At 36.7% G+C, this 25,279-nt stretch overlaps 1 protein-coding gene and 1 long non-coding RNA gene across 2 annotated transcripts; one reads left to right on the top strand and one right to left on the bottom strand.

The window, feature by feature from the left end:
• Positions 1–460: 460 nt before the first annotated feature.
• Positions 461–3,718, bottom strand: LOC114143745 (titin homolog). The gene has a single exon (XM_028016049.1). The coding sequence runs from the start codon at positions 3,156–3,158 to the stop codon at positions 1,158–1,160; it is 2,001 nt and encodes a 666-aa protein (XP_027871850.1). The 5' UTR covers positions 3,159–3,718; the 3' UTR covers positions 461–1,157.
• A 22-nt stretch (positions 3,719–3,740) lies between these two features.
• On the top strand, positions 3,741–6,793 carry LOC114143746 (uncharacterized). Its single transcript, XR_003595306.1, has 4 exons — positions 3,741–4,794; positions 4,888–4,976; positions 6,272–6,373; positions 6,451–6,793. It is a non-coding gene; the product is annotated as an uncharacterized LOC114143746 (long non-coding RNA).
• Positions 6,794–25,279: the final 18,486 nt, after the last annotated feature.

Raw genomic sequence — 25,279 nt, 5'->3', positions numbered from 1 at the left:
ATGATAAAACCTGTTTTTTTCTTATAACAAACAAACCAGATATAACAAGTTTGAGCTTCTTCATGGTCCGGAGTATTAAATTATGATAACAATTATAATCTAATACTTTGTACAGATTAACTCTAATCTTAATTTAACATCTTGGAACCTGAAGAATCCAAACCTGTTAAATCAGCTTTTTTATGTTTGGTATAAAAAGAAACAGGATTTATCAAAGAAAAAAGGTGAATGGACTGAACTTGTGTCGTGCCTTGCTAGTCATGTTGACCACTCAAAGCGCTTCACACTACAGTCACATTCACACACACACACATTTACACCCACATGCAGGTCGGGGGGCAACTTGCCGCTAAGTGCCCCGCCCCGGGGCAGCTCAACATGTGGCTCAGGAAGCTGGAATCGAACTTACAACCTTCTGGTCACAAGACGACCACTCTACCACCGAGCCACAGCCGCCCTAAAAAAGCCACTGCATGATCCTTTTGCTAATCTTCTTTAAAATACAGATTTAAACAGAATAACGAGCTACAATTCAGTGCAATTTAATATAAAAAGTGAGTAGAAAAGGTAAACTAAGGGACAAACCATAAAAGCACAAGTACAGTGAAAATAAACAGAAATTATTACTATTAAAAGAAGAAATTTTAATTCTTAAATCAATACGTTGTTATAAATACTGAGCCTAGTTGCGGCACTGAGCCGTCTGCCACTAAACCAGCGAAGGGAAAAGGGCTAACGTTCGGCTAATTCAATTCATTTTACAGGTTTAACAATAATACTGGACATGGTTGGAGTTCCTTAAAGTGTTTTGGGGGCAATTTACAGTGACCAACTGACCTGACCTACATGTTTTAGGAGATGTGGGGGGAAACCGGAGCACCCGGAGAAAACCCACGCAAACACGGGGAGACCATGCAAACTCCACACAGATGGTCTCTGTGAAGATGCAGCGCTAACCGCTGCACCACCGTGCTGCCCACGTTTTTTCCAATCGGGTCGGGAAGGGATCTATTTTCTAGTTAGTCGATGGGGAAAAACTTCATGGTTTTTAAATTTCCTCTTGACGGAGCGTGGCATGGCGCCCCGTTCACAGACCTCTCACGTCTTTCTCCTCTAAATATCCAAATCAAGAACATTAAACATGTTCTTGATCGTCTTCAATATTTTGGGGTTTTTTTTGGCTTTTTCAATCGCAGAATGTTTTGGACTTTTTTCCAAATTGAAAATTTTGATTTTTTCTTTTGACCATCCTGCAGGGTTTTAATATCTGGATTGTTTAAATCCTCCAGGATGGTTTCTCCAGCGATCTCAGTCTCTCCTGTGGATTCTGGATCCGTGGAACAACTTGATAAGGTTTTTCCTGAGAGTTCCTCCTCCGAAGAAACCTCTGGACTGAAGACTTTAACCGGGTTGACTTGGTTCTGTGAGTCTTTCTCCTCTTTGAAAACTGGGACGTGTTTTTGATGGAGATCTTCTTCCTCAGCTGTTAGAGTGTCGGGCAGCAGTACATCCTCTCTTTCTCCGTCCAAATCATTTATCGTACAACTTTTCTCCTGCTGGTATTTTGCTGCTTCCTGTTTTAATGCAGTGACATCAGTTTCATACAGCCGGTTTAACTCCAGGTACAAACTGTTAACCTTCTCCAACTCAGCCTGGACACTCCTTTCCTTGTCTTGAAGGAATTGAATCTCAGTTGTTGTTTTATCTTGGAGGACGGCAAACTCAGCTCTCATATTGTCTAGACGCGCCATGTCCTCCTCTGATTTCTCCAGCTGAGCTTTTCTCTCCTGCTGGTACGTTTCAGCCTGCTGCTGGATATCCATAATGTCTCTTTCATATTTACATTTTAGCTCCTCGTAGAAGAAGTTAACCTGATCCAGTTCATTTATCAGCTGCTTCTCTCTCTTTTGCAGAACTGTGATTTCTCTGGACATGTTTTGATAGAGCTCCTCCTTCTCAGCTCTCAGGTTCTCTAGATGCTCCTTGTCCTCCTCTGATTTCTCCAGATGATCTTTTCGCTCCTGATTTATCTGCAGCTGAAGGTTTTCAACTTGTTGTTGCAGCTCACAATTGTTTCTTTCATGCATAACCTTGTCTTTCTTTTCTCTGTTTGAAAGAGCAGTTTCCTCCTGGTTTATCTTCTTCTGGTATTTTTCACGGTGCTGCTGTATATCCATAATGCCTCTTTCATATTTACATTTTAGCTCCTCGTAGAAGAAGTTAAACTGGTCCAGTTTTATCATCTGCTTCTCTCTCTTTTGCAGAACTGTGATTTCTCTGGACATTTTATGGAAGAGCTCCATCTTCTCAGCTCTCAGATTGTTGATAAGCTGCATATTTTCCTTCGTTCTTTCTATGTTGGCGTCTTTCTCATCTGTCGCCTCCTGCCGACATCTTTCCAAGTCTTGTTTTAGTGAAGAAACTTCGCTTTCATATTTGCAGGTCAGTTCATTATATGAACGTTTGATCAGATTTAATTCGTCCTGCAAAAGTTTTTCGCCATCTTGCAGGAATGAAATCTTTTGGGACATTTCTTTAAACATGTCGTCCTTCTCAGCTCTCAAGTTCTCCAGCAGTCGTTGTTCCTCACTCAGCCTCGCTTCATAAAGCTTCTGTGTCTCGGCCTCCTGCCTCAGCAGAGCATCAGCTGCTTCATACTCAGAGCGCAGTTCCTCGTGGGAAGTCTGGAGTTGGTCCAGATCTTCTTGGAGTCCCTGACTTTTCTTCTTCTCAGCCTGTATTTCAGCCACAAATGCTTCCTGGCTGAGGAGGTGGGCCACCTTTAACTCCTCCAAGTCTTGTTGCAAGTTCTTCTTCTTCATGTACTTCACGTTGTTGTGAACCTTGGAAGCAATGACCGCAGCGTTACAGACTGCTGGATCACTGAACTTCTCTAATCTCTCAAGTTCCCTCTTTGCGTCTTTGGCCTGGTTGATAAAAGTTTCTTTGAGAGCTTTTTGCTTTTTTAACTGGAGTTTGGTCTCTTCCAGCTCGGCCTCCAGGTGGGACAGTTTCTGGTTGTCTTCAAACCTCCCGGCTCTCTCCATTTCCAGAAGGTAACTCAGCCTGTGGATTTCCCCGTGTAAGGCATTCGGGTGTGCAGGAGGGAACCTGCCTTGGGGGTTTTGCTGGCCTCCCCTTCTCGCGTGGGGTCCCATCATCCCACTGTGGTATCTCGGCGTATAATGAGACATTTTCTCCTAAATACAATCGCTAAAATCCTCGATTGGTAAACTACCTGAAAGAGCTTTGCGTCTGAACTGGTCAGTGATATTGCAAGCAATGAAAAATATGCAGAATTGTGTTGCATACAATCCTACAGTTGATGACATCACAGACTGAATCGCCAGTGACATCACAGAATCTTCCTTTGCTGGTGGAGTGACATCATTCCACCACCAAATATCTTCCTCTTTATTCTTGTTTACATTCAAAATAGTCCAGGATTCAGTCGTTTTTAATCAAATATCAGGGCATCAAACTCATTTCCATTTGGGCCAAAATCTGAATGTTCATAAAGTTCCTGTTGCGCCGGATCGTATTGATAAAAACCAATTCAATTGTTAAAAGTGTTCCTTAAAATAACATCATATTGAACATCTTTTCACACTAATCAGTCCATCCAGGATTGTTTTTGTGGTTTTCTGCCATCAACATCACAGATTTCGTGGCACTAATTTAGAAATATTCGTAAGGAATTTTTACGATATTTGCTCTAATAAATTATGTTACATGTGACCTTTTATTAATCGCTCTATCGGTCATGGACTATAACTTGACATCAGGTCAGGCTGAGACAGCGCTCACTTGAACCAAAATGTTTTTGGTCAATTTTGAGAAAAAATGTTGATAAACTCAGAAAAATGTGGGGATCTGTTGATTTCTGTGTGAATTTTGTGGTTATTTGTGAAAAACTGGAGGGGCCTATTGCTGTAATTTGGAGTCTCGAGGGCCACATAGAAAGCTATGGCGGGCCAGATTTGGCCCTCGGGCCTTGAGTTTGACATTCTTGCCATATATGATAATCTGGAGAACTTTTTTCAATATCTATACTTTGGGAAGTTAATTTTGCTTGTTTAGTCAAACATTTATTTTCTTTTGTACAGAGGAAAAAGAGAGTGGGAAAGAAAATGTATAATAAATAGATGTAAACAACATGACAAAGTAAAAGATAAAAACTATAACTATTGATTTCTAAATCTTGTTGAAAGTTGAGTCGGATTGATTAAACCTCGTTTTTAATATCAGGCTTAAGACTCAAAAATTGTAAATGAGTAATAATTGTAATGTACTAGTATTGTTGTGGCTTGTTTATTGTTGCCATAGCAACTGCCTACCAAGATGGCTGTCAGTTAAAACAAAGAAAGTTGTAATCTATATTTTCAGTTTGTTTTTGTTAGCTTTTTAAAGGCACCATGTAGTTCTTATTATAAATAGTTTTTCTCCATTAATTCGCGTTTTTACTTTTATCAGCAGAAATGTTTCAGTGTTATTTGTTACCTGTGTTACCTCCTGAAAATGGCGTTAGCTACAGTTTATTAGCTCTAGCTAGCTTAGTGAACAAGCAGATCACCAGCTAATCACGTTAGCATGTTTCAGTAGATATCTTGTGTCTAACGGTTCATGGAAAGTTTGAGGAGTTTAGCTGAAACCAAACGTTTTGTGTTTTGAGAATCTCCTGCAACATTAGCCATGACTTATTATGTTTTGTTTATAGATTATAATCCACTATAATCTACCTGCTTCATCGGGCCAGCTAGGTGAAAAATATAACAAAGATATACAATTTCTGAGGTAAATATTAGTTTGTTCATGTCACAGAACAAAACTTAGTAATTACAGCATTTAAACCTGATTGAAGTCATTGGGTTTGTCTTTTTCTGCCAGGGTATGTAAACTTCTGAACTTCACACTTCGCTGGTAAAGAAGAAGCTTGTTCAGGTCGGAGGACCCAGGAAGCAATCGTCTTTCGAAAGGTGAGCTGCAGGAAAGCTGAGGAGGTTTTGGTACCTGAATAGGATGCCCCGCCCCCCGTCACGGTTGCTTAGAGACGGTTGCTATGCAGCCACGGTGAGCTGCTATCAACCCGCGTCTTTTAAATTGTCCACCCGATAAAACATCGTCCTTAAAGTAAAACCTCTGGCAAAAATACACGTTAGTGGGAAGAAACAGGCTAAACAACCACAGTGACGTTTAACAGGAGCATTTTAAAAATATGTGTATCAATATTCAGTGGGTTGTTTGATATCAGACAGAATGGATCAGGAGAGGAACCGCAGAACCTAAAGAACCTAAAGAACCTAAAGAACCAGACATCAGTCTCTTCATCCCTCAGTCATTTCCTGAAACCGAAAAATAATATAAATGGCCATTTAAAGAACAAATCATACAAATAGATTAATAAATAATTAATAAATATCGGTTAATGTTGAAAAACCGTTTATTTTTTCAACATTAAAAACGTTTGTTAGGATTGTGTAGGAAAAACTTTGATATCTTTCATAAATACAGTGTTTTGTGGTCAATATTATTTCACCGTTTTATTAATGTGGGTTGCCAGTTTGGATCAGGTTTCCTGTCAAGCTAGAAGAATGATAGAAAACATGCTAACAAAAAGCCTCAGACCTGCAGACACAGGCTAACAGATGAGGCTCTTTGGCTCAAACATATTAAATGATGAAATATTGCCCTGTTTTTTGTTTAATTGCCCTGTAATCAGCTATTTATTCACATATATGTACATTTATTATTATTGATAGTTTAATGAAAGAGGAGTTGTGCAAGTTTATGTCATGGGGGGGGGGAAGCACATGTTTGCATTCACCTCAGAAAGTATGTAGTTGCCCTGCGCTGTAGTCCACTTCCTGCTTTTGGAGCGGTCTCCGGTCCGGTTGGCGTTCACATTCAAAGTGCAGCAGAGTTCACTTCAGCCAAACAGAGACAGAGGCTTGTAGGATCAGAGTTCGCTCTTTTAATCCCGTCAGAGTTTGATTACTCATTCACATCTCCTCAAACGAACCGGAGTTGGATTAAAATGGACTAAAACAAAACACAAACATGCTCCATATAAAAATATACTTTTTCCCACTGCTCTTCCTTATCTATGCTTTCTGTGAAACCCTGCAGTGAGGCTCCCTTATTGTCAGTGTACATTTGTAACCTCTGGAAACATCTTTAGGGAATATTCCACATGTGTACTGACATTAACTAGATAAATAATCACACCTGACATGTTGTTGTCATACATTTGCTCTTTTCATACTGCAAACAGATTGACGGAACCTCACAGCCCACACTTTGCCTTCCTGAGCGCTGGAAGCTGACACTGATCCAACCTAAATATCCCAGCAGCAGGAATGAGTCAGGAAGTCCGGTAAGACGCACTAACTCAGGACTTTCAGCGGAAAGCTAAGAGCTCCGACTGCAGACACAAATCTGGCTGATTTGCAGGAGTCTGCTGAGGAAAGCCTGGACCTCTCCTGGGTACAGTGCGTCCGGCCGGAGTAAACGCTGCGTCAGATCTCTTTCCGATGACTTTGTCACGTTTCGGGATGAATATTTAGGCGCGGCTCCGCGCGGCCACCCACAGCAGAGAAAATCCCGGGGTCATCAGACAGCGCGGCTGTGTGCTGGACACAGAAGATTAGCTTTGACAGTGTTTTCCACTGATTGTAATGAAAACAAATTAGCCAGTGTGGAGAGTGGGGCTGTTAATGCTGGGCCCCATGAGGGCCGTAAACGGCCTCGCACAGCAGAGCATGACTAACCTAATTAAAGCTGCTACACAAGTGGATAAATGTGAAGTTTCTCTACCAGCGATCAATACACCGACTGTCTGCAGCTCAATCAATCTATCAATATATCAATTTACATTAAACTCATAAATACACTTACTCAGTCCAAACTGATTGCTTCAGGGTGGCTGCAGTTTGGAAATACATGGAAAAGTATTGAAATACAAATTTAGTTTTAAAACTTTATATGGTCGTCTAAAATATTGACCATATATTTTACACCTTTTTATTTCTTTCTAGATAAAAATGTTTTACATAAATTCAGTGTGAACTTCAGTGTTCAGACTTAAATTATTCTAAGATTATGGAAAAGCAAATAATTAACATTAAAAAAAGTACAGACAACCCAAACATTTAGTTTGTTCAAATAAAAAATGTTTTTTTTAAATAATTGGACGAATTTTGATTAGATTTTATTGCAATTAGTCAATATTTTCCTATTTTAGATACAAAAGTAACAAGTTGGAACCTTTGTGATGTGTTTCTGGTACGCCTGTAAATCTGACGCACAAGTGACATCCGCTAACAACAGTGATGGATAACAAAGTTGCTTCTCTCGGCTCTGTGGGGGTTCATTTCCAAACAATCTGATTGGATCCTGGAAAAACTACTGTTGTGTTTAAGTTGTGCTAAAAGGAGTTAGCATGTCAGCAAAGCTATTCAAGTCTAAAGTAGAATCTCAATGCTAAATGTAGCTAATGCTAATGTTAGCGTTCACAGTCCACATTTCTAAAGACCTTCCATGAATGATCAGTGGCTAGAATAACTCTTTGCTCCACATAATAACCTGAATAACCGTTTAAAAATAATAAATATATTTGTAGTTGAGCTCATATGTCTAATTAGTCAATAATTTAACAGCAAAAAGGTTTTTTTTAATTGAAAATGTTGCTTATTTTGTCTACATATGATCTTTGAAAAAAGTTATTCTGCACTTTCAGTGACAATATTGACCTCGGAGTCACAGCAAACTGAGAAAATGTCTTTAATTTCTGTTTGAAGCAGCCAATCAGACGTCAGGGTTTCCCGCTAATCCCGCCCACTGAGTTTGATGGGTCAGATTGACAAAACCATCATCCTGAAATGTAAATCTGCAGAAATGATGGATGGTTTAGTTTATGTTTCCATAAATTTGGCAAACTTAAACAGATTTCTGTGATCACAAAACAACTTTTATGTGAGAAAACCCATAGCCACTCATAAAGACGTTATTTAAATAAAGCATTCACAATATATTTTAATTATTGCATAGACTTATTCACAGTCAATATCATTAAAAAAAAGACCGAACTCCAACAATATTTTGCTAAAAAGATATTATTGTAGTTTTTCTGAGGCAGTTTGAGTCAAAAAGAAAGAACATCATCATTTATCTCTGCTGTCAAAGCAATCAAAGCCACAAGGGAGAAAAAGCCAACAGGACTGTCAACACGCCGGCGGTGGCGTTATTGTTGGAGCGCCGCTCAGGACGGCTGACAGCCGGGACCGATGTGTGAAAACTGACACACACGTAATATCCTCTGCCCAGACGCCACTTCACGTTTCAGACCTGAATGTGACACAGTTACATTTTTACTGAGTAAAATGTGTTAGAAACAAACAACTTCAAAGATGATGCTCTGTGTTTACAAATGTTTAATATCTTTAACGTATTTCATCTCTTCAGTTTAACATGGATTTTGTTGCACTATAAAGTCTAGAAATACATAAAATAAAATCCACCTCTTTAGCTCACATTAGCATGTTAACTTTTACATCTGGCTTCATAATGTGCATCAAAACTTTAGCCTGTTTATCCTCACATTTCAGTTCAAGCTGTTTAAATTGAGTACAATCACGTTTTTTAAATTGTTTTGTAAATAAAACTGATAAAATTACAGAAATTAGCTTTTTAAAAAACACTGATGCCGATATGAGCTTACCAACATTAGTATTAGTGTTAGCGTCTATGTAATAATTTACTACAATCCTAGACTTATTTTGTCTTTTTGTGATAGAAAATGTGTTAAAATTACCTTTTTGAATGTTTTTTCTTAATGATCTGCGGCTCAGATTAGCACTGATATAAACTTACAGTAATTAGTGCTAACATCAATGTTAGCATGCTCAGTCAAATTAGGCCACAGGGAACTATGGTCCATTTTAATTGATGAAATATAATTTTTAACATATTAGATTACCATATTGGGTAAAAAACACTCAGTCCACATAGAAACATGTTGGATTTTTGGATCATTAAATCTTTGCAGAGGTTTGAATCGGAGCTTTTATCCTAATTTGGACATAAAATGAGGTGGGAATTTGATAAAACTGTATAAAAGTCAATTTGCTGGTAGATGTTGAGGAGTTGAGGGAGGAAAATGCTAACACTGAAACAGCTGGAGGAAGGAGCTACTTCTTGAGCAGACTATATCTGCAGCCTGGTTATGAATAATTAGGTGGGATGGAGCCAAGTCAAGGACGAGTGGTCGAAAAAGTGCTTCTTCCTACCTGGACTAATCTGAAGGCCCATTATATTAACACCACCAGCCGCCGCTGTAAATTAAGGTAAATTGAAATGCACTGTCCACTTTGGTGCATGAAAAATAGGGAACCTGCTTCAGAGTGGATGCATCCTCCATTAATCCACCTGTGCTTTCTGTGTTTGGCGTCCGTTTGAGTGTTTTAACGCTGAACGGAGCTGAATCTATCTGCATACGCCTGAATGAGAGACGCCTGCAGACTCTTTCCCTCCTCTGCCTTCCTTTCACCGGGCTTTTATGTTAATATTGTAACAAAATATGCAAGATAATGTCAGGAGAATCACTGATGTAATAAAAATAAATGTAAACAAAATGTAAATATTCATGTAGAGTTAGCAGTCAACTGCAGCCTCGTTGGTTTTTTGAGATTAAACTTTTTTTTTAATGCTATAAAATGTTCCTGGACGTTTGACAAGAAAAGTGGTCAAACGTCCAGGCAGATTTTGTTCCAGACGTTTGCTGATGGACACAAGTGGTGGGCTAACTGCTAACTGCTAAACTACAGCCCTACACCAACATGGTATTTATCACAAGCTAATGCTAAATTCAGCCATGTTGATGGAGCCTAATTAGCCTAACTGATCACAGTAGGACTTCGGTCATAAAGCCTGCAGGAACTGTGTAATACAGCAATGCATTCTGGGTACAGAATAATGTTTTAACAGTCTACACCCACCTTCAAAGTAAAAGCATGAATATAAACTTGAACAACTCTTAACCAAAACTGCAGATGTTGAACTTTGTTCAACTGAAAGTTTAGAAAACATCTAAATACGTATAAATTAAATTAGAATTTATATTGTCAAATTAATTCAGGAGACGATAGAATAGATTTAAATAGATTTAAAAACTCAAAGCTTGTTTTTAAAATAAATTTTGGTGCAAATAAATAATGAAAAACCCCAAATTAAAGCTGTTCAGGCGAATGATGAGAGGAAAATCCTGAGATCGATTCTGTAGACATTAGACAGGCTGCAGTGTTTATCCAAGCTTAGAGAGGGAGTCTGTGTGGTATGTTTAATGAAATTAGTTTTAAATATATTCACCTTTAATTCTCCACCATCATTAAAACCCTGAACATGTGGGATCTGAGGCAATATGAGAGCCTTAATGTATTTATGGCTCAATTAGTGCTAACTTCTGCGCTGCTTGTTCTAATCATCTGCAATCATGGGGAAAAGCAGCTCATTAAAATAAGATCAGGCACAGGCCAAATATGAAATAACGGTTCTGTAACATCAACAAACTGACGCATGGATCAGTGTGAGGTCAGCTCTTCAGAAGAGGCACAATGGGCTCTAATGGATTCAGCTCGCCTCCTCTTGGAGACATGAGAGGGATTATCCAGAGACAGCTGGAGGACGGAGACGGGACGCAGCGTCAGCTTTGATCCAGAGACACGGCGAAACGTCACAAACACAGAGAGCAACACAAAGCTGCACCAAAACATGGATATTCATGAGCCGCAGCTTCACCTTTTCCTTACAGGATCGAGTGCAAACACATCAAAACCAGAGTTTTCTGTCAGTAAGTTCAAATTAATTAACATAATTCATAATAATTGCAGGAAAATAAAGTGTTCAGTGAGCTAAACACCTTAATTATCCAGACTGTGTGATACAAAGTGACATCCTGCACAAGTCCTGATCAATTCTTTATTTGTTTTATATTTTACATCTCTGGAGACTTAATGTTCTGTAATAATTCTAGTTTCTACTGAAATTCTGCTGCTTTTTCATATATTTTGTTTATGCTTTTCTTTATTTTTAACCACAACTTAAAAGGTGACAACTGATTTAAAAATATTTCAATTAAACATTTCAGTCAAGTTGTATAAAAAGCAATTTTTATTTAGCTTTTATGAATCATGAACATCGTTTTATTTCCCAAACATTTAGCTGGTATATAATATATGGATCTACAAGTTTCTGATGTAATCATGCAAAGCTGGTGCAGAAATACATTGGATTTTTAACACCTGCTGGCCAGGGTCACCTGACCAGACTGGTGACCTGGACAGACTGGGGACAGACTGGTGACCTGTCCAGGTGACGCCGCCTCTCACCTGAAACGTTCGCTGGACATCGACACCAGCACCTCCTGACCCACCAGGGCCAGCGGTGTGCAGAGAATGGATGGATTTTTAACTCAGGACCAGTTCAAATGCATACCACACTTTTCAGATTTTTGTTTTAAAATAATTTAAAACCATGTTTAATTTTCTTTCTTGGATCATTTTGTGTCTGTCACATAAAATCCCAATAATATGTTAGTTTGTGGTTTTATGTGAGAGAATCTGATGAGAATCGTTTTCTAAAACAAGTTGTACAAAAAGCTTAAAACTTCAAACATTATTGAAAATTACTGTAAGTTTACTTCTTAAAAACATTTAGAGACAATAAAGAAAAAGATGTTCAGTAAATGCATCCTGTCTAACATACATGCAGTGAATTGAACAGTTAGTAATTTGTTTGAGTCTTTCAAAGAATCAATGGATGAGTGTCGCAGCTTTGGAAAGTTACTAAGAAATTTTATTACTTTTAGTCTAACGTGGATTTTAAAACTATTGTTGCTTTTGTAAATTCTCAGCTGCACCAGATTTTCTTTCTGCACCTTGACAAACATGTTCAGTTATTTCTAAAGACTCAGGACAACCAGCAGAAACGCGCCTGGTGGCCTCGGCTGCTGGAATCTGTCCTCCAAAGCTCAGATTCATTCAAAGGAAGCAGGAGAATTAAAGGACAAACCAGACAAAGTGAAGGTCATCTCATTTATGAAAGAACCTCAGCAGCAGAATTTCACACAAACAGAACAAATAATAACTGTCTCTGCAGACTGATGTCTGCTTTACAGGAAAATAACTTTCATTATGGAGCTGTTTAATGAAGACTGAACGTTCACAACTGTCTAAATATTATATATTATACCAGTAAAATGTCTAAATATTATATATTATACCAGTAAAATGTCTAAATATTATATATTATACCAGTAAAATGTCTAAATATTATATATTATACCAGTAAAATGTCTAAATATTATATATTATACCAGTAAAATGTCTAAATATTATATATTATACCAGTAAAATGTCTAAATATTATATATTATACCAGTAAAATGTCTACATATTATACCAGTAAAATGTCTAAATATTATATATTATACCAGTAAAACGTCTAAATATTATATATTATACCAGTAAAATGTCTAAATATTATACCAGTAAAACGTCTACATTTTATACCAGTAAAACGTCTACATATTATACCAGTAAAATGTCTACATATTATACCAGTAAAATGTCTACATATTATACCAGTAAAACGTCTACATATTATACCAGTAAAATGTCTAAATATTATATATTATACCAGTAAACTGTCTAAATATTATATATTATACCAGTAAAATGTCTAAATATTATATATTATACCAGTAAAATGTCTACATATTATACCAGTAAAACGTCTACATATTATACCAGTAAAATGTCTAAATATTATATATTATACCAGTAAACTGTCTAAATATTATATATTATACCAGTAAAATGTCTAAATATTATATATTATACCAGTAAAATGTCTAAATATTACATATTATACCAGTAAAATGTCTAAATATTATATATTATACCAGTAAAATGTCTAAATATTATATATTATACCAGTAAAATGTCTAAATATTATATATTATACCAGTAAAATGTCTAAATATTATATATTATACCAGTAAAATGTCTACATATTATACCAGTAAAATGTCTAAATATTATATATTATACCAGTAAAACGTCTAAATATTATATATTATACCAGTAAAATGTCTAAATATTATACCAGTAAAACGTCTACATTTTATACCAGTAAAACGTCTACATATTATACCAGTAAAATGTCTACATATTATACCAGTAAAATGTCTACATATTATACCAGTAAAACGTCTACATATTATACCAGTAAAATGTCTAAATATTATATATTATACCAGTAAACTGTCTAAATATTATATATTATACCAGTAAAATGTCTAAATATTATATATTATACCAGTAAAATGTCTACATATTATACCAGTAAAACGTCTACATATTATACCAGTAAAATGTCTAAATATTATATATTATACCAGTAAACTGTCTAAATATTATATATTATACCAGTAAAATGTCTAAATATTATATATTATACCAGTAAAATGTCTACATATTATACCAGTAAAATGTCTAAATATTATATATTATACCAGTAAAATGTCTAAATATTATACCAGTAAAACGTCTACATATTATACCAGTAAAACGTCTACATATTATACCAGTAAAATGTCTACATATTATACCAGTAAAACGTCTACATATTATACCAGTAAAACGTCTAAATATTATATATTATACCAGTAAAATGTCTACATATTATACCAGTAAAATGTCTAAATATTATATATTATACCAGTAAAATGTCTAAATATTATATATTATACCAGTAAACTGTCTAAATATTATATATTATACCAGTAAAATGTCTACATATTATACCAGTAAAATGTCTAAATATTATATATTATACCAGTAAACTGTCTAAATATTATATATTATACCAGTAAAATGTCTAAATATTATATATTATACCAGTAAAATGTCTACATATTATACCAGTAAAATGTCTAAATATTATATATTATACCAGTAAAATGTCTAAATATTATACCAGTAAAACGTCTACATATTATACCAGTAAAACGTCTACATATTATACCAGTAAAATGTCTACATATTATACCAGTAAAACGTCTAAATATTATATATTATACCAGTAAAATGTCTACATATTATACCAGTAAAACGTCTACATATTATACCAGTAAAACGTCTACATATTATACCAGTAAAACGTCTACATATTATACCAGTAAAACGTCTAAATATTATATATTATACCAGTAAAATGTCTACATATTATACCAGTAAAACGTCTAAATATTATATATTATACCAGTAAAATGTCTACATATTATACCAGTAAAATGTCTAAATATTATATATTATACCAGTAAAATGTCTAAATATTATATATTATACCAGTAAAATGTCTAAATATTATACCAGTAAAACGTCTACATATTATACCAGTAAAACGTCTACATATTATACCAGTAAAATGTCTACATATTATACCAGTAAAACGTCTACATATTATACCAGTAAAACGTCTAAATATTATATATTATACCAGTAAAATGTCTAAATATTATACCAGTAAAACGTCTAAATATTATATATTATACCAGTAAAATGTCTAAATATTATATATTATACCAGTAAAATGTCTAAATATTATACCAGTAAAATGTCTACATATTATACCAGTAAAACGTCTACATATTATACCAGTAAAATGTCTACATATTATACCAGTAAAACGTCTAAATATTATATATTATACCAGTAAAATGTCTAAATATTATATATTATACCAGTAAAATGTCTAATATTATATATTATACCCAGTAAAAATGTCTAAAATAGTATACCAGTAAAATGTCTAAATATTATACCATAAAAATGTCTACATATTATACCAGTAAAATGTCTACATATTATACCAGTAAAACGTCTAAATATTATATATTATACCAGTAAAATGTCTAAATATTATATATTATACCAGTAAAATGTCTAAATATTATATATTATACCAGTAAAACGTCTAAATATTATATATTATACCAGTAAAATGTCTAAATATTATATATTATACCAGTAAAATGTCTAAATATTATATATTATACCAGTAAAATGTCTAAATATTATACCAGTAAAATGTCTACATATTATACCAGTAAAATGTCTACATATTATACCAGTAAAACGTCTAAATATTATATATTATACCAGTAAAATGTCTAAATATTATATATTATACCAGTAAAATGTCTAAATATTATATATTATACCAGTAAAACGTCTAAATATTATATATTATACCAGTAAAATGTCTAAATATTATATATTATACCAGTAAAATGTCTAAATATTATACCAGTAAAATGTCTACATAGCCACATTTAAACATCAAGTCATTTTGTATCTTAAATCTTAGGAAGGTGTTGAATTTCCTGCATTTCCCCCTAACAGATAAAAACTTTTACAGTTGATTCATTCACTGGGAGAAATGTTGCTGCTTTAACTGGATCCCAGTTAAACTAGGAAGGACACCAACAGAATGCTCCAGTAAGAACTGGCGTCCTGCAGGTGTGTGTACTCGGCCCACTGTTTTTCACTGGCTAATTCTGAGGAAACCAAAAGTTTGGGGAGGAAAAACTTTGTTTCAGTTCAGTTTATTAAATAATAAATAATACAATTTATTATTTATTTATTAAATAATAAACTGAACTTAATTCACTACTTAATAACTAGGATAAATTGGAATGAAGGGATGCTCGTCTTAAAATAAAGAAATAATGTACGGCAAAAAAAACAAACTAAATTTTTTAGTTCTCAAACATTTTCTAGAAAACTCAGAAATTTTTAGATTAATCTCAGAAAAATTTAGAAAAAACTTGAACATTTCTGAGTTTCAGGAGTCAGAAAATTTCACACTTTTTTATAATTTCAGAGTTTTTTTTTCTGACTTCTCAAAATCAGAAATTTCCAAATTCTTTCTAGAGAATCTCAAATATTTTGACTTTTCCTCTGGAACATTTTCAGCTTTTGGAGCTCAGAAATGTCTTTGTTTTTTTTTTTTTTTTTTAGAAAATTAATGAAATTAATCTCAGAATTGTGATTTGGTTGTGTTTATTTTGGTATAAATTTACTCCTTTTTTCTATGTACAGTGGCTCTAATAAGCCATTGTAGTTTTCTGCAGTGGAGTACAAAATATGTGCATATGTAATTTTACAAAGGATTTAAATATTTAAAGTCCTGCATCAGTACCGTGTGAAGCTAAACATCAGCTCCTCCAGGCGGCAACAGCAACTTTTATTCTTTAATGACGGCAGTGAAAGTTTTACATTAGAGGATGCAAGTTGCTAATGCAGCCATAAGTGACCACAAGAGAGCGAGTAAAGCTGGCAGATCATTAATTTAAGGAGACATGTCAGAAAAAAAACTTTTTAGAGTCATCAGCCGCTGAAACTTCTTAGTGCTTATCGGCTCGGAGCGTTCTCATTTACTTATTCAGGACCAAGCAGCATTAACACGCAGCCACACTCGGCTGCATGCGTTCACAGTCCACTGCACCGGCGCCGCCGCGTTCTCACTCCAATGCAACATTAATCGCATTTGTGATATCACTGCACTGATTTCTCAAACATGCAGAGACCTCAAAGGTGAGGCGGAGGAGAGAGCAGAGATCACATCTTCTCCGTCTTTCATGTGCTGGAAATAATTTCATGTAGAAATCCAGTTTATTCTGCCGTTAAGACGCTGCAGGGAAACAGTGGAAGGAAGATTTGAAGGAAAACACTTTAGGAGTGAAGGACGATAAAAAGATTGTAAAGGCGACGACACTAAAACTTCGTCACTGTTTCTTCTTATGCATGTAGGTGGAATGGAAAACATCCATCCACCGTCTGTAAACGCCTCCCTGCAGAGTCACAGGGCGGCTGGTGATCAGCGTTGACTTGGTTCACCAGCAGATCGACAGTTTATTTCATATCAACGGTGACCTGGCATCATGAAAATCTGACCCAAACAACAAGAACTTCTTTGTGTCGATGCATAACTTTTCATCGGAGTGGAAAAACGTCACATCCTCTCAGGTTCTGGTTCTGCTCTGCATTCAGAACCAGAACCAAATGAGGAGAAGCAGCATTCAGCTTCTATTTACCACAAATCTGGAACAAACTTCCAGAAAACTGAAAAACTGCTGAAACACTGAGTTCCTTTACATCCAGACTAAAACCCTTAAGCCTTAGTTGTGTTTGACTCATAATAACTGCAACATTTTTCATTTTAGTCTCAATAACAACGTTTTATTACTTCTCTTAACATTTCTTTGTTGTTATTCATGGTAATATCCATATCCAGCACAAATAATCTTAACTTGACTTATTGGTCGATCTGTTGGTAAGCAACGACCTTGATTTCAGGTAAAAACATGTTTTAAAATGTTTTTTTCATGTGCAGAGGAGGAATGTCCTCACATTTATTCATAACTTCCAGATTATCAAACATCTAAATCCTCAGTTTGTTTAACGTTTTGTGCTGTTGGTTTAATCCACATGTTGGACGACCAAACTGCAGCAAGTAGCTGAGGAAGCTCCTGGAAAAGGTCAAACCTGTGAATGTTGTTGCGTAAAGTAGACGCTGACCTCCATTTTGACAAGGAGACGGCGCCGCGAACTTCCTCATTTTCCCTCCTAGCAGCGGCGGGGTCAACCGGGTCACTCATTAATGCGTCCAGCTGAGCGACTCGGCGGACAGCGAGGCCGCTCCGGTCCTGACAGGGATGAGGGATACTCCGAGCGTAATGCGGCTCCCGCTGCCCTACTTTCCTGCGGTGGAGGAAACGCCGCTCTGCAGAGGAAGGCTAATTGTCTGGAGGGGAGCAGAACCGAACCACCTCTAATTAGGACGCGATTAGGCCCAACTCTCACAGCTGTACGAGTCCATTAACCTTTAATTGTACAGTTCATCACACTGGAGGTTGAAGTGGCTGTGAGTCGTTGCACCAGAGGAGCGAAACATGAATCAGTCTGAGGCAAAACTAAGAAAGAAGAAAAACAAAAGTTAAAGTTTGAGATTTAGTTTTACTTATTTTTTGGAATATTTTTTATGCAGTAAAATTAAAGATTAATTCTAGGAGAATGTCCAACAGTATTTCCATATTTAATGTAATATAAAATATGCAACAATGCTCCATAAATTTGATTTAAAATGTTTAATTCATTCCCTGGACTTAAATTTAATACATAACCCATTTCAAAATTTACAAACTAAACAGAACCAAACAAACAAAAGAGATTTGTGTAAATTGTTTAAAGTTGTTCATATTTTTGTTCATTTTAAATGGAGATAATCACACAAAGAAAGATTTTACATTAAAATCAAAAAAATTATGGACAAACCTCACAGTCTTCATTAGACTGTCAAAGAAAACCGAGTCAGAGGCTTCTTCACATTCACTGCAACACAGACTGCTACAGGAAATCTCTCTACCCACCACTGCTACAATAACTGAAGAATCTTGAAGAAGATTAACGTTCATATACTTTATAAGTAAGAATGATTAGAGAGATAAGGAGAAGGGACGCTTCTCTAATCATTAGTAACCATGGAGACAGTGCCGCACCATCATGTAGCCTAGCATGTATAAAAAAAACTGGTTGGCGTCTCGACTTTTGTACGTTTCTAATGCTGCTCAAACGCTGTTTATGACATAGAGACATAAATCATGTGGTGTGAATTCAGGCAAAGTCGGTAATTTGATCAACGGGTCAGGATGGAGGAGGTTCTGGTCGGTTTCTCAGCTGTTTCAGGTTTCTGTAAATCCTGCCGTCTATGAGCCCAACCAGGCGAGTTACAGACTAATTAGTTTGACTCAAACAAGTAGAGGCCATGAAACAAGTTTTGGAAATTGTTTTCTGAAACAACTTGGGAAATAATTTCAGTCTCTCTGTTCAATATTCCCGTCCCTCATTTCTGACGTCCATCATGATTTTAGCCTGGAACGATTTAGTGACGTAGCTGCAAAGAGCCCGGCCTCTTCAGCAGAGCAACAGCCATGCAGTTTGTCACCAGCTGCAGCTGATGGATCCTAAATTAGTGTAAAAGGTTGATTTTAATTGAAGTGTGTCGTCATGGCAACATTTAACCAGTCTTAGCAACTTTGTGCTGAAAAGTTGGTTTAATTTCCTCAAATGAAATGTTTGTCTGCTGTGCATCTTAAGCTACAGGAGTTTATGTACTTTGTGTAAATATAGGATTTCTGGGTGTAATTAGATATTCTGAAACTTTATCAGTGTGGCTTTTATTTATTAATAACTTATAATTAGAGCTAACAATCTCTTGTATGTCTTTGTGCACTTGAGGTTAAGTTTAAATAATTTAAGATCTTCTTAAAAATGGAGAAATGCAATAAAACAAAAAGTACAATTTGAAGCTAACAGAAAAAACAAACCATAAGACGATCCAACCTAAACGTAACATTAAATCAACTTAAATTGGAAGTTTTTAAGCTATTAATCAAATATATAATTAATTTTCTATAAAAAGCACGATGATGCTAATCATTTTATGCTGCAGCACATCCATCCATCCTTGGGTCAGCAGGATGTGACCTGCAGCTCTCCGGTTTCACCTGTTCAGGTCATTAGCCAGTGACGGTTCAGGTCTTTATTTTTCCAGGTATTTGCTGCATCACGTTGAATCGGGCAGCTGCAGCTGGGTCAGCCTCTGCTCATTAACTGGCACCTGTTTGTCATGTAGTTTAAGTGGTCCCAGTCCTCGCAGGTACACAGCGCACCAGCAGCGTCATTATGGCCGCCGAGCGACACTGAGTTGGGCTCTAAATTAGAACAGCAAAAATAAATATTTGGACTGAATGTCAGCAGAAGGCCGTGCTTCAGCTGGAGAGGCGGAAGGAAGTCCAAACACGTCCAAACCACCTGAGCCTTCCCTCCCTGAGCTCAGCTGAAAATAACCACCTTTACAGATCCGGTAAAGAAATCCTACTTCTGACGAACCGAATGTTTCATTTTGTAGAGGCGGACCAGTCAGGGTTCCCAGTTTATCCAGCCTGGAACCAGCAGCAGAAACTGGACAGATGAAAACCACAGCAGCTGGTAGAGAGGTTACATTTATTTGAACAAGTCAGGCAGCTGCAAACCTCAAACAGCTTTCTAGATAACATTTTTTTGTGTTTGGGTTTTTTTCTAATAATGGATTCTGAGTTTCTCAGGTTTCCTTTAAAGGTTCCTGGTAACAGGAGATCCGTTATCTGACACTGATTCCTCACCAGATGTTTTTCCTGCTCTTGTTCACTTTGGTTTATTTATCAGGAGAATATTAACATGATGATCTCACAACATGTCCATGATTTAACTGGGTCACAGATCATAACTCTGAAAATCCTGCAACTTTCTGCTGGAAGATCAGAACCACCGTGGCGTTCAGAGTCCAGACCAAGTCCAGTTTCCACTGTGCAGTTAATTATTTAAACATGACCTCTGTAGGTCTGATTGGCTATGAATTGACCTATAACTAATTAACAAAACTAGTAGTTTAGATAAAAATTACAAAGTCAGAGCAAAACTTGATTAACAAGAAAATAAACAGTTCAGTGTCAGTTACTCTCTATAAATACCTGCTGGCTAAGGTTTAGGTAAAGTAAACCCTGAAATGGACAATGAAGCAGGACTTGATTTAGTTGCTGTTTTATCTCCACCCAGAAACAAACTCATGTTTCAGTCATTCCTGAGAGTTTTGGAGTAATTTTGATGAACAAGGCAACCTTTGGCGAAGTGGTGAGAACCAGCTGCAGTCAGAATATTGTTTCCTCTGATCCTGGAAACAATGGCAGCTGTTAGCAGCAGCAGGAGTGTGTGCTGCTAACACGTTAGCTTGGAGCGGAGGGCACCCTCTTAGCTCTGGTCTAGAACAGACATCAGGCGACCATCGGCTGCTCTTCAACTCCTCCAGGAGTCTGAATAAAACCAAAATCAAGGCTTTTTGCTTTGGTCTGAAATACAGTTACTAGATGCACAAAATATTAAGCTGTGTATAACTGGATCCAGGCTTCTGATAAGAGGCGGACCAGCAGGAAGAGGAAGAGGAAGAGGAGCGGTGAGTCTTCTTGATGAGCGACGGGTGAACCAAGGCAGGGCTGCTTCCTAAGCAGAAGGTTCTTGTACACCTGATGTTGGATTTTCAGAGTTAAACTCCTCATTTTCCTCTTGAAACTAAATCTAGATTAATGTCCATCTGAAGAACTCATCACGATCCTGCAAGACCAAACAGTTTCTGGCTGGTTTATTGGCATAATACCAAGAATGACCAGATAGGACAGACCTCCTTGTGGTTGGAAACCTACTAAGTTACTGAACTTTTAAAGCATTTAATGTTTCTTTGTTTCTCCAGTGTTGCTGCATCTCAGGGAAATCAAAGTAGCTCTGAATGAGTAAAATTAGAAGCCTCTCTAGATTCAATCAGAAGTTTTGTTCCTGAGGGAACATCCAACCTCTGTCTTACTTAGCATCAGATAAACATCGCGTCATAACGCTCCATCATCATGCATTTCCATTAAAGGTCAAACTTTTTTATGCAAACATGTGACAGCACCGCATCCGTTCTTGTTCTGATCTTTACGTCAGGTTGCTGATTGGCCGGAGGGAGATGCTCGAATCAAAAAACAGCGTTTTACATTTTTAAAAAGGCCATGTCTGCTGAAAGTTAGATGGATGACACATTTCGTTACTGGGCCGCCTGGAGGCAAGTGACTCGCTCTGAGCTGCTGAGGTGTTTACTCCATTTATTTATTTCCATGTTAATGCAGCCCAGCGCTCTGAATCATGTAAATCTGTTACAAAGCCATGAAGCTACAAGCTCTGTGGAGGCAGAAGAAATATTATTCACCATCTTCTGTCAATAAAAGAACAAACTTCTCCATCCATCCATCACGCCATCGACATTTTTCAGATTTGGTTAAAAAATTTAAAACTACGTGTCACTTTGCTTCCACTTCAGATGAGTTCTACTTTGAGTTGCTCTGTCTCCTGAAATACCAAGAAACTACACAGAAATTTGGGCCGTTATGGTGGAGATTTGTAAGACTTGGGTTCGGTTAACGCTGGTGAGGAAATGATGAGACCAAATGATGAGTTTCTGGTTTTTAATTAGCAGGTTTAGGCAAAAGGTGTGTGCAATTCTACAAAACCAAATAAAGAAAACAAATTATAATCCAATTTAAACGTCAGTCACATACTTGTCCTTTAAGCCTTACTACTAGGCCCAAGACCTTTACTTAGAGCCTAAGCCACATTTAGTAAATAAAACATTAATCTCACTGCTCTCCAATCTTGCATTTAAATTGTTAAAGTAAAAGAAAGCAAGTAAGTATGATGAAAATCACCAGTTTAGAGTCAAGCTTAGCTTAGCTTAGCTTAGCTTAGCTTAGCGTCTTTTGGGCAAAATGAGCAAAAAGAAAATGTCCAGATTAATCAAACACACAAATGATGATTCTGAAACACAAAATACTCTGTAGCTCACCAGTCTTATTGAGAAACCACATAAACATCACTACTTCTTCTTTGTTATATTAGCGATAGGAAAATAACAGAAGGAAGCATTACTGCCACCAACTGGTAAGGAGTGTGACCACAGGACAAACAAAACAGAAAATTAAATCCTATTATAACACATATACTGTTTTAAAACATGACTTCTATGGATGAGGGCTTTCATGAACACCATTTTACATCTAGAACAAAACAATGCTCACAAAACAACAGCGCCCCCTAGTGGCGAAGTTAAAAACTGCATCATAGTTTTGATTACAGAACAGCTTAATTGGGACAAATGAGGAAAAACGGCTTCACTGAGCCACTCTACATGATTAACTTTACAATTAGAAATATTCCTCTACAAACTGTCAGATTCTTGACTGAAACTAAGTGAAAAAGTCCAAATAAAAAACCTCTGAAAGCTTCATAACGTCTGAAAAACATTTGATAGTGTTGTGTAAAATATGAAGAAAGTTGGGCTGCACACAAGATTCTATCCAAATCTTTATATGTTCTCATGAAAAATGTTTCCAGCTTGTTTTTGCCTCTGCAGGAAACTTCCTGTCCTCACATGAGAAACCGCCGCCTTACAGAGAGAAAGAGCCAGTTTGTGTTTTACACCATCAACGCCACCATGGATGCAGCAAATTAGCATTTTGACAAGTGTTGACTTTAATTATACATGATGATGTTGAACAACAAACACGCCTGAGACGATAATGGGGGAACGCTGGCACATTAGCCCAAATGACGGATTATTAAAGTACAATCACACTCAGAGAGGAAGTGTGTGTTGGTGTGTGTGTGTGTTGGTGTGTTAAACCCATTTGGAAATATCATTAGGAGAGCTGCTATATCTGCTCCTCCATGTTTTCATCTGCATCATTACTGAGTGACGAGGGTGTGGTTCTGTCATCCAGCCTCAGCAAGTCTACGGAAGCCCATTTGTGCCATGAAAGAAAAATTAAAAGCCCAACAGGAAGTCATATTTATCAGTTTTTTACAAGAATAAAAATTGTGTCTTTGACTCATAACTCATAGTTATAAGCTACAGTCATAATTTTGACTTTTAAACCCAAAGATATAAAGTCATAGTTTTGACTTTCAGTCATAATTATGAGATTTAAGGTCATGATTATAAAATTCAGAGTCACCATCCTAACTTTGAAAGTTGTAATTATGAGGCAATAAGTCATAATTTTGACTTCTGAAATCATAACCTTCAGTTATAATTGAAATACAAAGTCATGATTTTTACCTTTTAAGTCATAATTATGAGATTCGAAGTCAAAGCCTTTTGTCTCCTGATTATTACTTTAAAACTTTTAATTATGACTTATTGTTGGACTTTTATTTTATTTTTTCCATGCTGGAAATGGGCTTCCATAGAGAAAGGGAAAGTCATCACCACCGTTTGTTGATGCTGCTGCATCAAACTGGGAACATCCTGCTGCAGGCGATTACAAACTGGATCCCAGTGCAGACTGGAGGGAGACGCTGGTCAGCAGACTTCAACTCAGAAACACAGAAATTCATTTAAAACCAGACAAGGTGACATGAAGAGGGTAAAAGAGATGATATTCAGTCAAACTTTCTCCAACGCTGTGATGTCTTTACGGCTTCGTCTGGATTGCATCATGTCTCCGTGTTTTATTACAGTTACGTCCAGATGCATCGCGCCAAAGGTTGCGTGTTTGTCTACGAGATCTTCCAGGTTTCCTTTGCATCCATCACTCTGGCAGCGCCGGACAAACTAATCTTCTCCCTGTCTCCTCTCATTCCATCACTGTCGCCCGGGCAGCAGCATCAGCATCCGGCCGGCTCATATCAAAGTACCTGGAGGACGAATTCGTGTCTGGCTGAGATAGACTGAGGTGTGGATTGCTTTCTTATGACCTAAAACTCTGCTGGCTGAGTGGAAATATGAACTCTGCTGGGCGTTTGGCTGTGGGCGGGCCGTGCAGTTCACAAACTAAAACCTGGAAGTTAATCTGGGAAAGGTGAGATATCACCTGGGTTAGCCTCATTATCTAACGAGGCTAACCTAATGAGGTTGTTAGCCTCAATGCAGCTTTACAGACTTAAATCATACTGCCAAGAGATAAAAATCAGTTTACATCTGTTATCTTATAAAGACTCTGGGAATAATGGATTTTTGACATGAAAAATATGTTTGGATAAATACATACAGATATTCCAATAGATGTTTAGTTTGGGGTTTTTTTAGGTTTGGGCTTTAATACAGATGGGGATTTGGGCCACCGTCAGGAAAAAATGAATTCTGACTTTTTTCTCAGATTTCTGAATTAAATTTCAGAATTTTGAATTTTCTTCCAGAAGACTAAAGTCAGTATTCTGAGAAAAGAAGCTGAAAGTAGCCAGAACTGACCAGACCAGTGTCTCATTATCTCGGAATAATTTTGCACAAATAAAATATAAGGAGCATGTTTTGAATAGGCCACTGCTCTATCCTAACCTTTCCAGGTAAGTTGTGGGTCACCTGTAATGTCATGTCTGAACATACTAACCGATACTCACTGTATCAGTGGATGTTTGACAGCCTGTTCTGTTTGGTTTATCTGTAGCTTTTTGTAACTCCAGAAATACGGTAAAACAAACACGTCCTTCATTTCTGTCATGTGAAATGAACCAATCAGTGGGAGCCGTGCTGCAGAACCTTGTGCTGTCAGTTCCAGGTTGCGGCTCATAAAGCTGTGGCCCCCCCGACGCTGCGC

This window comes from Xiphophorus couchianus, chromosome 4, assembly GCF_001444195.1.
Source record: "Xiphophorus couchianus chromosome 4, X_couchianus-1.0, whole genome shotgun sequence".
Taxonomy (NCBI): Eukaryota; Metazoa; Chordata; class Actinopteri; order Cyprinodontiformes; family Poeciliidae; genus Xiphophorus; species Xiphophorus couchianus.
This window is presented reverse-complemented; position numbering and strand designations above follow the sequence as displayed.

Coding starts and splice junctions, on each gene's coding strand:
- LOC114143745 (XM_028016049.1), bottom strand. CDS start 3,158: ATGGGACCCCACGCGAGAAGGGGAGGCCAGCAAAACCCCCAAGGCAGG.